The sequence below is a fragment of the Oreochromis aureus genome, linkage group 17 (genome assembly GCF_013358895.1).
Source record: "Oreochromis aureus strain Israel breed Guangdong linkage group 17, ZZ_aureus, whole genome shotgun sequence".
Classification (NCBI taxonomy): domain Eukaryota; kingdom Metazoa; phylum Chordata; class Actinopteri; order Cichliformes; family Cichlidae; genus Oreochromis; species Oreochromis aureus.
Window position 1 is genome coordinate 20,558,711 of NC_052958.1, and position 14,725 is coordinate 20,573,435.

General features: G+C 40.7%; 1 protein-coding gene across 2 annotated transcripts in view; it reads right to left on the bottom strand.

Moving 5' to 3' along the window:
* Positions 1-640: 640 nt before the first annotated feature.
* The window catches only part of LOC116319730 (leucine-rich repeat-containing G-protein coupled receptor 5-like), a 44,098-nt gene continuing 30,013 nt past the window's right edge, over positions 641-14,725 (bottom strand). The window contains exons 11-20 of one of the 2 annotated variants that reach the window (XM_039601542.1): positions 12,246-12,317; positions 11,921-11,986; positions 10,883-10,954; positions 9,911-9,982; positions 9,384-9,509; positions 8,850-8,992; positions 7,384-7,464; positions 6,698-6,941; positions 5,893-6,047; positions 641-4,819 (exon numbers count right to left, since the gene is read on the bottom strand). In XM_039601542.1, coding sequence (XP_039457476.1) covers positions 4,098-4,819; positions 5,893-6,047; positions 6,698-6,941; positions 7,384-7,464; positions 8,850-8,992; positions 9,384-9,509; positions 9,911-9,982; positions 10,883-10,954; positions 11,921-11,986; positions 12,246-12,317 — 1,753 coding nt within the window. In that variant the 3' untranslated portion in view covers positions 641-4,097. Of the gene's footprint in view, positions 4,820-5,892; positions 6,048-6,697; positions 6,942-7,383; positions 7,468-8,849; positions 8,993-9,383; positions 9,510-9,910; positions 9,983-10,882; positions 10,955-11,920; positions 11,987-12,245; positions 12,318-14,725 lie in introns of both variants that reach the window. The other variant, XM_031739151.2, reaches the window with a different exon arrangement.

Consider the following 14,725-nt stretch of genomic DNA (forward strand, 5'->3'; position numbering starts at 1 on the left):
TGGCCTCTTTGACAGAAAGCTAAATGGTAACAGCTGTAGCTGCTAGCTGTATGCTATGCTACACCGAAGCTAATTGGAGTTCCTGAACTGGATCTCTGGACTGTGTTTGTGCTGTTGAAGCCTTTTGGATCATTTTTAATTACATCATCTGATCAATATAATGGCTGCAGTGAAATTATTGTACTAACAGACTGTTCAAGAAGTCCGCGTTGTGGTTCTCTGGTGAGTGAAACTGGGATTTTATTATTATTATTAATGATTACCATTATGGCAGGTATCTTTGTCTGTGCAATATAATCACTTCTGGTTCTAAAGAATCTCACATGGCAGTGGCCAAAACACTAAAGCTTCACTGAAGCTTCAACAAGTCATCTCATGGGTGACACAGTGGCCTCTGTCTTTTATATACAGTTTGTGGCACCTTTACTTGCAGGCTCTTACTCCACCACTGGGTCTGCATCTGACCGCCGTGGCTCCCATGAGGTTCTGACTGAGTGGCTGTGGGTGAGACTCAGAGGATAAGTTCCCATAGGTTTCTATCTTGGTTCTGTCTCAAAATAATACACATATATTCAAGACAGTTTGACTGTCGTTTTTTTTTGTTCTGTTCTTTCTGGAAAAAAAGAGATAGACAGCTCAGTGCAGTTTCAGCCACACACTTTTATTCATGTCACAAAACTAAAACTTCATTCTCAGTTTTACAAATTAAACCAAAAGACACTCAAATATTTTACAGTCGTTTACAAGATGACCAGAAATCAAGTGAAAGGATGAAGTTTGAACCATTCAGGTTTTAACAAAGCTTATGAACTTCTTTATTTTTATTTATTTTAAGTGCTGGTCAGAGAAAAGTGCAGCAGTCAAACTGCCACAGAGCGCACATTCAAACAGTCATGCTTTTCTTTCTTTCTTTTGTTCTTTTTTTTTTGTTAAATTTGCTCTCGTGCTATAGCTGAACAAAGTGGGCGGAGTCAGAGACCCCGCCCATATTTCTTTCTTTCTTTTTTTACACAAACAGCACATTGATTGTTTTTTTTAATCTTGTTTTTCACCCTCAAGCTCACATTAAATTTGGGTAAAAGCTCATGCAGATCATGCAGGATGTGGACAATGACCATGCAGCACTCTTACTTTGATTATTTAGATGCATGCGAATCAAAACAACCAAAATTTCCAGCTGTATCATCATCTGAAACCCAGTTTACACACAGACATTTCATTTGTTTGAAAGTTAAAAACAAGTAGCAGCTTCTTAAGCTCAAAGATGAAGTTAAAAACTGCAGTTCCTCTAATGTCCACTAGAGGCTCTAGCAGTGAGTAAACCCCATATGCGCCCACATTAACACGTCCAGCTTTACAGCAGAAACAAACATGTTTGTGTTGGTGTCTATAGATAATTTCCCCCTTCATAATAACTGTAAGTGGGGAGAATGTTTTTTTTTAACTCACCTGTTTAAATTTTTATTAAGGCTTACTAAGTTTCCACTGCTATGGGTGTGGCCTCTTTGGCAAGTGGATACACATATAGATGGTTGTAGCTGCTAGGCTTCACCTCAGCTAACTGGGGTCGGTGAGGAGCATTTTTAAAGGCTTGCTTAGAAACATGAGATGAAAAAAACAAATTAAAAAAATTGTAAGGCCAAAATGTTACAGACTTTACTTGAAATGGGAACACCTTTAAAAAAAATCCCAAACAATTAACCAAATAAACTACTCAGTGGATACTGAACAGTTTAAATGTCAAAGTACAAATGAGATCTTTTTGATTGATTCAGTTGATTTGGGACAGCTAGCAGTGGACAGTTGTTGGCTCAGTGGAAGTAGTTTCCCTGGATCTTCATAATGAGGGTAAAATGAAGTGTGAGGTTGACAGATGGCGGAGTACAGAGGACTAATGCAGAGGACTGTTGTGGTTCAGAGGAATCTGAGCCTAAAGGCAACACTTCTGATTTACCAGACCACTTTCTAGACCTGGGAATGACAACTGGACTGTAGTGCTTAACTTCTTGTGAACAGTAAACTATTCAGGGAAAGTTCAGATTCACATCGACACTTTTATTTGGAATTTTCACCTTTGCAGAAGTCGTAGAAACAGAAGTGAACGAATGTAAAACATTTAATTTGAAAGGCAGCATCTCGTTTCTTTAAGTGAGCTTGTTTAGCATTTGGCTAAACTACCACCAAAACCTAACCCCAGCAGTAAGCGTTTCACCAGTGACCCGGTGGATGTTTAGAGGTCAATATGTCACCACCGCAAACCTGACTTTAAATAACTTACAAGAAAAGAAAAAAAGAATGGATGAATTCATGGATTGAAATCTATGACAGCTTAATAATGCTCATTGAGGTGCACATGTATGACAGTATAAATTAAACTGAAGAGAAAATCAAATGTTGACATTGGGCCAAAATGAACAAACATTAAAAAATGAAAGATTTCTCACAGTCTACACAGAAAGAAAAACAGATTGTCACAGTAGCTTGTATTTACAACAATATGTACACACATTTACTGTACATACACCCACACACACACACACACACACAGCGGCACATGCAGCATCCTTTTGTTCAAGTAAATTACTTTCGTAAATCTGGGTAAAATTATGCTTCCTTAGTCCAAAACAAGAAGTGTAAATGCTCCTGATTACTGAAGGTACATGAGATCGGATCTTTCTAATGTAAACCCATTTGACAGTAGACAAGGCTTAAATTGAGAAAGAAGGCATGCTTTTACAGATTTAGCCTGTTTAAGGTGGATTAAGGGCTTAATGGTACATTCCCCCATCCTGAATCATTTGCCACAGGACACTTGGTTCAATATGAACCTTCTGTTTCTTATTCCTATGATCCCAAGTCGTTTAATCTTTAAGTACGTACCACCTGGAACACAATCTAGAGCGAGCTGCACCTGAAACACCAGGTGTCCCCCTTTCATTTACTAGCATTGTTAACCTTTAAAGCTGCAGTGACTGTGCGAACATTATGAATCATGCATGAGCTGTTAACTCACACTAGATGTTTTGATGACCCTTACTGCAGCCCGAAGCTCATCTTGTGTCCTGCTCACACTCTTACATTGAGTATTCTGACCTCATAATGTGACCATGTTTAATTTGAACACTCATGATTGGGAGAGGAGATGGTTTACTCCGTTTGGAGGACCAGTTGTGATGTTTTTTCCCAGGTGTTGAACACGAGCTTCAGCTCTCCGTCTCCTGACGCCTGTTTTCAGGATGAACTGTGACGACACTCACAAGGACGCTGCACTTTTCACACACACCCGCGAAAACACGAGCTGTTACCAGAAGCATGCGGGGCAACATTTGGTAACACTGCGCTGTAAATTGTGTCATATTTCAAAATAAAAGCTGCTGAATTTATACCCTTGATAATGCGTGTGTGTCTGTGTGTGGGTGTCTGTCCTGGTCAATAAGATTAACGGACCAAACACAGGTCCCATCTTCTGCTACTTTTCCTAATTCATACTTCTTCAGAGTTTTGCCTTTGCCTTGGACAGTTTGCTGCAGGAGAAAAAAAAAGATGGTGGAGAAGGTAGACAACAACAGAAATTGGTGGTGAGTTTATGGTGAGCACCCTTCATTTCCTTTCACCATCCTTTGCTACATTTGCTGCCTCACAGTCCAGTCAGTCAGTCTGCTGTGGATTATACATACGGTATATGTTTGTGTTGGTTTTGTCTCACTTGACAAAGCCTTGATGTGCCCTCTGCAGCCATCAGTTTTCATAATTCTCATGGCTGTGTGTCTGAAATTAATTTGTGACTGTATTTAAATGTTGGTCACTGCTTTAAACCCATTAGGACAGGACAGACAAAGTAAAACAGGACCTGGGACACACTTTTTTTTCACAGAAAATCACTGCTCAGAGTGAGTTACACTAAATCAGCTGATTTCCCTACATGAAGAAATCCCATCCAAACAGGGCTTGGTCATCTGCTACACTTAATAATACTTTACTTTATAGTTAGTTACAGCTAATCAGGGGCTCTTTGATTGCAGTGACCAGCTGGCACAACGTTTACTTATTTAACTTTTGTCAAGTGAGACTTGAAACCTTTTGTGTTTGTGTTCAGTTTATTGAAGTGTCGCTAAATGTTGTGCGCCACTCTTTGCCCTTCCTTGCCCCACTTCCTCGTCTTCTTCTTTGACACCTCCGACAAGTACCAGCACCTGCGTCGAGTCACATGACTGTTTCTCTGCATCCTCGTCATACGCTAAATCCAGTGTGCATGGACTCAGACCTCCAGCTCCGCCTCCTCCTCTTCTCGGCCTGCGTAGCTCCAGTAGTGCCACGCCCTTGCAGGTGCGTTTGGCCAGTGCTGCCAGTTCCTCCCTGGCGAGCGGGTTGAAGAGGAGGTAGAGCAGAGGGTTGACACAGGCTGGCAGTGGGGCGACAAGCAGCAGAACCCCCTTCGCTGCCTCTGGTCCAGCGGCTGGGAGGCGCAGGAGGGAGGAGAACGTAAGGAAGGCAACAGGGAGGTAGAGGAGGCAGTCAGAGAAGAGCAGCCAGGCCACATGTCGCGTCAATGCCGCTTCCTCCTCTGAGCTGGGTGGAGCCTTGTGGGCGCGACAGTAGAGATGAGTGTAGGAGAACGTCATGAGAAGGAAGCAGAGGGAGTCGAAGAGCACCAGAGACACGGAGAAGGCTAGGGACGACGATGATGATGAGGAAGGTAGTGGTAAACAGAGAGAGGTGCTGCTGTGTCCGGCCACCAGGGAGGGCATTGTGACGGTGAAGCCCAACAGGAAACACAGACAGATGGAAACACGGAAGGATAACGGCGATGAAGAGTGACCTGCAGTTTTTTAAAAAGTAAAAAAAGAGTGAAATCAGAAATCAGCTTTTAAGAGTGTCTGAATGTTGGTAAATGAAAATAATAATAATATGTGCTGGATATCAATGACAAACTGAAAAATGTGTTTTAAAAACTGTATGTAGACAGTAAACATGTAGACACTCCTAAGTAAATGTTAAAGTCAAATATCCAAATTAAAGTACTGATGAGCTGTTAAAGATGAGTTTTAGCAAAGAATGTCTTTTAGGCTATTTTTATTAACCATGAAGCCAAAAGTCATAAGGACAGAAAAGTTGATTCTGTTCATCTGGACGTAGCGTTTTCAGTGGGAGAGACGTTTCATCACTTATTCAAGTTACTTCTTCAGTATCAGTAGACTGCAGGTTTCCCCAATCTTATAAACAGTACATTTGCACAATGATGGAAACTAACCCACTGAATGAACAATGATGAGGATGTACACATCCTGGACAGGGAGGAACGCTGGTGTGAGCAGGGAGTCAAGGAGGCCATTTATGTAATAAGGGAAAGACCTCAGTCGAGGAGGGGGCCTAAGGGTACCTCGTCGCCATCTTACAATGCTGTGATTGCAGCCAACTCTCTCTGAGGTACTCATGGCCACTGATCAATGGTCAATGGTCTCCATCTGAAAGCGCTACATTCAGATGAACAGAATCAGCTTTTGGGGATTTACTTACCTGGAGCATGCATCAAAACACAAAATGTTATCATTTTGGTGAAATTAGTTCCCCCAAATCATAAAAGTTCACTTTCTTTAAAATTAAATTAGGGTTTGGTGGCTTTAATTTTTATCTGTGAGTTTGGTGATGCCTATAAGAACAGTGTCATCTGCATAAAAATAAACTTTGCAGACTTTGAATATATAACATGATGAAGTGCACAGTTTTGGCATATAGAACTGTGTCATCTTATTATGTAATGTGCATAAAAGATTATGTTATATCTGTGACATATAAAATAGTGTTGTTTTGTAAAAATTTGGATGGCAGAGACAATAATGTTGGTGTAGAGGGTAAATAAAAGCTGGTGGATCTACATATATGTTTCCTCACCACTGTTGCTAGCAGTTTTGCTGTGTCCTACAGTGGTGGCCACGCATCGCTCTAGAGCTGCAACGGTAAGGAGGAAGAGGCTGGTCTGTGACGCAAACACACAAAGGAACCCACTGAGTCGACACAGGAAGCTGCTCTCCCACTTTGCCCCGTACCTGGAACATACAATGTCAAAACTTTAAACAGAGTCCAAACACATCTGTCTCCACTCTTAAAATCTTCAATTGTTTTGTTTTTGTTCTTGTTTACCACTATACACTCAGGTTTAGTACTCATCACTACATCTTATATACAACAGATGGGTAGTCTCTCTGCCAGATGTGATAGATGTATTTTATTGTTTATCTATAAGGTTCCTATTAGCGAGCTTCTTATGCCAATAGGAATGTGAAGCTTGTCTTTAGACTCCAGAGTACTCTCACTGTATCTATCATTACCCTACCTGTTTTTGAGAATTTCAGAAATCAACTGTTTCCTGGTTCCAGAATAAATCCACAATGTCTCAAGAGTCCCCAAAATTCCAAAGATCCTCACACCAGAGGGTGCTAAACATTTCAATTACGTCATTGTCTGGATTCCAGTGTGCCCAAGCTCCCTGTAATCCACAGTGCTTTCAAAGCATTCTAATCCAACTGATTTTAAGGTAATTAAAATCACTCTTTGGAAAAGTAGTCCCAAATTCCCCTAAAAATCAATCCTTAATTTCCTTAAAATATACAGTGTATCCCCCCCTCCTCCTTGATCTCCTCCTAAATCCCTCGAGTGATACCCAGAGTCCCCAGTGTGTTCTGGTTTGGCGTCCTACCTCCAGAAGCTCCCAAATGTCCAAGCGTCCACTGCCGCCAACCAGCCGCTCCACACTCCCATCAGCCCATTCACCAGGGCAAGTAAGCCAATCAGTAGTTTGGGGGGAGTGAGAGAAGTGGCCGGAGAAAAGAAGACTGAAAGGACGACAAGACTGTTGCTGACCAATGAGATTGCTGCGATAAGCCAAACCCCACCACGAATCATCCAGCTGCCGAGCAGGTGGAGGCAGGGACGGAACGGTCCTGCAGGAAACATAAACCATTACCGCAATGTTTTAAATGTTTTTGTACACACAACTAGTATTTACACTTCTGTAATGATAGAAGTCCCTTCCTGCAGCGCCCTCTGGTGTTTTACATCTAAAACAAGTTTTCTTTTAATCAAAACAAAGATACACAAATGATTGTAAGCCAAAAAAGTGTGACTCTAAGCTCTTATTTGCAACTGAGGTGTTTTTAAAATGTAGAAATGTAGAGATGAGATTTTTCTCACAGATAAAGATTTAAGTAATTAATCCTCATAGGTAATGTAGCACTGATGATAAAGACTCCGCTATCATAGAGTTGCTGTTGATTTAATTCTCTAAAACCAATAAAATCTGTTTCAGAGTTGTGATTCCTTAATTTTCATATTACAGATGTGTGTTTATTGTGTTTTTATTTGACAGACAGGGGTTTTTGGTACCTGGTGCCGGGCTGCAGTGGACTGAGTGTTGGGGTTTGGGCTCATCTTCCAACTCCATCAGGAAATCTTCCCAATCTTGATCTACTGCAGAGACACAGTGAGGACAGCAGTACGTTGGTTTTATTTCTACTTTTAGTGGAAAAACAAGCATCACTAAGTGAAAGCTGGATGAAAAAAACAACTTTGAACTGGTGATCAGCCAAATTTCAAACTGGAAACTTTATTTTTTTTATTTTTATGGGACATTTTGATCACACCTCCTATTAAATCTTACATAAAGCACTTTTCATCCATTCATTACCTGCTTCCACTCTGACCTAGCTTCTTTTTTTTTTACATTATCTAATGAAGAAAAATGATGACCTGAAAAAAATATTAGGGCTGACCTTCTGTGTAGAGCAGTGCCTCAAATCTCTGCTGGTTTCTTCTCCTTTTTTGCATAAATGCTTAACAAGCTCCATGTTGTAGTTTTGAATGACAAAAAAATAGAAACAAACTAACACTGTCCAGTGTTCTAAGTCCCATCCTAAAGGGGGTACCCTGAGGAAGGGGTTTCTGAGGAGTTAAAGAAGGTGCAACCTCTGCCACTGAAACATGAAGCGGAAAACTGCAGTTCCTCTAGTGGCCACTTGAGGCTGTTCCAAAAATGTGTCAGTTCCCATAGTCTCCCATGTTAAAATATCCAACTTTACAGCAGTAATAAACACATTTACAGCGTGCGACTAAACGATTGTGGCATCTATAGAAAAATTTCCAGTCCGGGGGAAATTGAGACTTCAAATTTAGAGACATGCTAGCTCTCTGCTAGGTCTCACCTCCATTAACTGGATTCCATGAACTGGCAGTCTGGACTGTGTTTGTGCTCATGGAGCCTTTTGGAGAATTTCTAATGGAATTAACCAACAAATAATATGTTTGCTGTACAGTTAATTATGCAAACAGACTATCCAAAAAGAGTGTGCTCTGGTTTTGGTCTTTTACTTGAAATGAATGCAGCTTCCTAAGCAAACCTGTTAGTGTTATCTGAATTCACCTTCTTGCTCACATCTGGCTCAAGATTAAGAAGCGGACAGCCGTCTCCACGAAGTTAAAGCTAAAGCAGAGGCTTTAAATGTGGAGCCCACAAAGTAGTTATGTCTATCTCTTATTAATACACTGGTCAGGCATAACATTATGACCCGTGTCGGTCCCCCTATTGCTGTCAAAAACACCCTGACCATCAAGGCTGATGGAAGATGTGCTGAGGTATCTGGCACCAAGACTTTAGCAGCATCCTTTAACACCTGTAAGTTGTGAGGTCACATAAAATTTGAAGACGGCATGTTCACTTGCTCTAACACCCACCAACAGGTGCCATGATTCAGTATAATTCACGTCACCTGTCAGTGGTTATAATGTTACGCCTGGTTGGTGTATGTAATCATTTGGCTCCTCAGGTGAAAACTTCATTTTGTGTTGGGGTTCACCTTGGCTGGAAAGGATAGCTGCATCTCTTCCAGCTGAGTCTCTTGCTTCCTCTCTCTCCCAGGACAAGCCTCCTGCGCCTCCGCCTCTCCGCTCACAGGAGATGAAGGCACAGCACTGGAAGGCGTAGGGAAGCTCCATCACCCTGAGCACACACAAACGCACAAAGTGATAAACACCTCTATCTGTCCAAACATGGCTCAAATAAATTCATTTTATTGCACCTGCTGTTCAGTGGAATGTCCCTTTAGATGCTTTCCATCAGAGATGGAGGAGACAGATTACACTGTGTGTGTGAGTGAGTGTGTGAATGTGTGTGTGTGACATCTAAACACTATAGGAGTTAATCAGCAGTAAAGTGGCTGTTAATTCAAACCTTTTCCTAAATCACATCAGCAGTGTTTGCACTGCAGGACAGATTTGTGGATAAGTCTGCTTCCTGATAACCATGTTGGAGGTCCTGCATCACAGTCTGGTGGTACGTGGACTTCTCTTAATACATATATGTCTTCCTTTGTTTATGAGTGGATGCCCACCTGACTCGAGGCAGATCCTCTTGGGCTATTAGTTCCGTCAGCTGCTCGTTTCCAGCCAGACGCAGGTGAGTCAAACTCTGCAGGCCACTCAGAGGCAGAGAAGAAAGCTGATTGGATGACAAGTCACTGCGAAGACAGAGGAAGAGAAGGTGTGGAAACCAGTTAATCATATTCTATAACTAATTCTGATAAATTTAAGGAAAATTTCCCCTCTCCTGTGCATCTATAGGTTAGAATCTCAGACAAACCACAAATCTTCAACTTAAAATGACATAGTTAAGGGCAGTTGAACATATTTGCTGAAAATTCAGCAGCTGTTTTAACATGCATTTCACTCAAAAATGGTTTTCCAGGCACCCGTTCAGCTCACGGGTTTGCGTGCGACCTTTGCTGCGCTTCTTTGTCTACTTTCTCTCCCTGCTTTCCTGTCCACTCTCAACTACTACGCTATCTAATTTTAAAAAAAGGAATTTTTAAAAAATGGTTTCAAAACTACTAACCAATATTCAGATGGATAAAGAACTCACAGTTTGGTGAGAGCAGGGAGAGCAGAGAACGAGTTTGGCTTCACCGATGACAGTCGATTCCAGGACAAATCACTGCAGGATAGAAAAACAAAACAAACCAGCAGTCATGTGATCAGAAACAGTGATCTATGATAATAAAAAATACGCCAGTTAAATCTACAAGAAGTTAGTTGTGCTAAATACCAGCCATGGTGCTTGAGATTCAGTTGCTTTTTCCTTAACAGAAAGAACTTATCAACATTTTTATTGAACAGATGATTGAAAAAGTTCTTTTTTACTGTGATGTTCTTCTGGTTGTCAACCCAGTCTGCAGGGTTTGTGGAAATATGTAAAAGATCAACAATTTTCATGGTCTTTTGAATTTTTCATGATTGTATTTTAGCCTGTGAATACCTTGTGTGCAGACACATAACCCTGTCTGTATTTTTTGTCCATTTTTGTTTGTTCCCCTTTAATCTGTTGGTAAACTTTGTACGCTGACCTGATCTCTGCTGTTGCGTAGGCTGTTAGTTTGGATTAAAGCGAAAGCACCACAGGCCTATGAAACAGCAGGTCTTTGTTTCTAATCCCAGAATAAAAGAAAGTGTGCACATAATACTCTTACGTCTGTAATACCATAATAAAATTAGCAGTAATGTTAAGAGAGGCATGACTCGTTTCTCAGTTTGAGATGCTGTAATACTGGAGGCTGCAAAAATTCAAAACTACAATAGTCCTAAGTGTAGTGTTAGTATGAGCTGTAGTATCAGGTGTAGTGCTGTGCAGATTCTTGTCTTTGTTCCAAACTATAGCATCAAACCTGTCCCATACACAAGCGGACCACCTGGATGACTAAGTGAGTTTCCATTTGGAAATACTTACAGAGAGATCACTGCTCAGGATCTGCCGGCCAATTAAATTGGTGGTGTGTGTGTGTGTGTGTGTATGTGTGTGTGTGTGTGTGTGTGTGTGTATGTGTTTTTGCATGCTTACAGTGAGCGTAGTGATAGCAGACCAGCGAATGTGTTTTCCTCCAGTTTTTCTACCACATTGTGATGCAGATCACTGAAAAACACACACGCACATGTTTGTATTTCTATCTTTGAAAGGACCATCGCTCATATGATGCATTCACATGCCCCTCCATCAACCTGAGTTCTCGGACTGTAAATGAAACACGGTTTATGGAGAAGGCTGGAGTGTGTGGAGATGATTAGTTGAATCCATAAGCTGTATGGGTGTTTCACACGGACACACATACCTGTTAATTAATAGATAAAATAAATTCCTTCAATGTGATTCACCAAAACTGAAGCACAGACTTCATGGATGGTCTGCCAGTACAATTAACCACAGGGTAAGCTATGTTATTGGTCAGTTAATTACATTCAAGAAAGTTCCAAAAGGTCTGCTTTGGTGAGTACAATTAGCTGAGGTGAAGCCTAGAAGACAACTAACTACATGTCCTGTACAGTTGATCTGTTGGTCAGTTAAATACAGTTGTTCTCCAAGGTGAAATTAGCTATACAGACTAAATAATAGCAGGTTATAAATGTGTTTATTCCTGCCACAAAGTTGGAAAGTTTTTGCAGTTTTTTGCACTGCAACATAATTTTGGGGGGTTGCCACTTGATCTAACTCATATCCCCCCAAAACTAAATCTGAAGCCTCGAACTGTACAAAATGTCCTCACAAGGCCCAGAACTCACTGCGGTCCTCACAAAAACAGACATACATGCACACACACATATTAGCCATCGTTGTTTCCATTACATCACTAAAGAATCTGTTTTACAGCAAGTGTTTCCTGAATGACCTGATTGGTCAGAAATAGACTATGAGGGTGATAATTATTCCCATAATGCACAGCTGTCTGTACTTTATTGATTGTTATGGTAACTTCAGATTTAATAACTGTGTCTTAAAGGCTTTACAGGCCAAAAAATAAGCTATATCCGACCCTCCCAAAAAAAGGCAATAAAACATGAAGAAGAACAGTTTAATTAAATGTAAAATGAACATTAAACTCACATTTTTCGAATGCTCTCACAGCCGGAGAAGCTGGGAAGAGTCTGGATTTGATTATAGGAGAGATCGCTGCAGAGGGAGAGAGTGAGTTGAAGCTGTCAGCACCGTAATTTCCTATACACACTGAACACATCACAACAGCTCCCAGCATACAAGCCAAGACATTAAAAAATATCTGAAATAAATGAAGCAACAGCAGATATGATTCGACGGACAGACATGAATAGTCCCCAGATGATGTACAGGGCCTTCAGGGACCACCTTCAGCCTGAGTTCAGTGTTTAGAGACATGCAGAGATGTGGATGTAATTGTTGTGTTTGGACTCACAGCAGCTGCAGGTTTGGAAGCTGCTCACAAACTGAACCGGGCAATGAGGTGATTCGAGCTCCAGTGATAGTCCTACACACAGAGAGATAAAACAGAACTAGTTTTCCACAGGAGCTATTTAGAAGTACATTAAAAATGTGTTATGTATTCACAGCCCTGTTTCTAATAAGCTGAAATCTTGTGAAAGTAAAACAACAGAAAAGATAAAATGCTAAAACTTGGAATTTTAAAGTTTTTTTCCCCCACAGATATTACATTCATATTATGAATTTATCATCAGCAACATGTTTAAAAAGAATGTGAAAAGAAAGGGAATATTTCACAATGTGATGCCTTCGACCTTCTTTAAAAACAGTTCTTGCTTGTTGCAAGTTAGCTAGCTGCTCCATAATTCTGGACTGCCTTTGTCATATATTTAGTTTCATATTGTTCCAGATGTTTTTAAAGGGCTGGAATACATGCAGAATGTGGTTTGGCATTGCTATCCTGAGATATGCACGTCTTTCTCATAAAGAGATGCTGGGAATCTGGGTGGTGACATATGTTTCTTCATATGTTTCTTCATATGTTTCTTCAAAGTCTGTAGAAACTGTTCAACATCAACAGTTTCTGTTCAACACTGCTGTCACGGATGAACAAGATACTCCCCCCACAGGCACTAATGCCTCTCCAGTACCATCACGGATGATGGCATGGTCTTGCATAAATAAGCAAGGTCTTCATCTGGATGCATGCAGCGTCCATGATTTCCCAAAAGAATCTGATTGGTCAGTGCAGAGGACAGTTTTCCACATCACCTCAGTCCATCCTAAAGGAGTCTGGACAAAATAGTGGTGTTTCTATTCTCGCATTTGTTTTTTAATAAGGATTATGCAACTTTCTCAGCTTTTTCATGCACTGATCCTGAAGTTTAAAATAATCAGAAAACGATTACATTTCTCAGTTTCAACATGAAATAAAGTACAAAAGTAAGGAAATTTGTGTTTGGTTGATTATTTCTTTGTTGTGACAGTGCTTCTTGGCAGTAAATCTTACACTGTTGAAAAACCTGTTTATTTCCCCTTAAATGGTGCCACATTTGTAAGGAAAATGAATTTGTGGGTTGAGCAGTTGAGTATGTGGTTTGCGCCCATGAAAAAAACTGACAAATCTTCTCTGCCAGTGACAAACAGCTTATTCTGCTTTTGGCTTTTGTTTTGAGTTTATTGTACTCCAGGTGTTTGTCATCACTGGAGGCAATCTTAAAGCAGAAAGACACTGAGATGAGGTTCTGCAACTTGTAGCAATCCCATATCTCCACAGTCTGGGACCAAACTCTATACTCCAAGATGACAGTATTTGCCCCCACAGAGCGGGGTTTATCAGAGACCACCTCCAGAATTTGGGAGTGGAAAGGATGGAATGACCTGCCTGCAGTCTTGACCTCAACCCCACTGAACTCTTGTGAGATCAGCTTGGCTGTGCTGCTCCTGTCAGAGTGACCAACACACCCACTGAAGAATGGGTTGTCATCCCCTTAGCAATGCGTGTCCAAGCTCGTGACCAGCATGAGGAGGAGGTGCCAGGATGTTGTAGCTGTACATGGTTATTCCACATGCTACCTGTTTGTTTAATGAACAAATTGTTTCTTCAGACTTCACTCATCCAATCCAGTAAACGACACCAAACAAGAGTCGGTAGCAGAATAAGCTGTTTGGCATTGGCAAAGAAGATCTGAGTTTTTCATGGGGGCAACCCACACATGCATTTTCCTTGAAAATGTGGCTCCACATCAGAGGAAAAAGGGAAATAAACAGGCTTCCTAGTGCTATAAGATTTATTGCTAGAAAGTTTGTTACAACAAAAAAACAATCTGCCAAACACAGATTATTTTGGCCTGTAAAGCCTTTAAGAAAGTGATTAAATCTGAAATTAAGTTATTGTTGTCTTTGAACCATTTTCAATTTATTGTAGTCTTATTTTTTTTTTTGGAAACAGGTTAGTATATTGTTAGTACATGTTTGGGTATATTGTATTGTAAATTGTGTAAAATAAACTGTATATGCTTGTTAAATAGCATGTAGAAACATTGTGATGTGTCCAGGGGCGTCCACAGTGCATTACACTTTACAGCCATATGTTGAGGTGCTTTGAAGTTGCATTAAGGTGGAATGACTCCCTCATCCACATGGCTGAAATGAAGCCAGTACAGTAATGAGTAATACGGTGAGTGGTCCAAGCTCATTATATGAAAAATAAATCATCAATATGGAAAAGTCTGATTAAAGAAAAGCAGCTACGTGCAAAATTTGGATTCACAGGATGAAACAGGATGTTGGAGAGGGGGGTTAACACTGGAGAGGGTCAAATGGAAGAATGTGGGACGGTTTGTTTGGTTGGACTTTTTATTTCCACCTACTGGTTCAGCGTGAGGTTACTGTTAAATACACACTGCTTTCAGAAATGAGCTTAAATGGAAAAATACAAGAAAATAAACACAG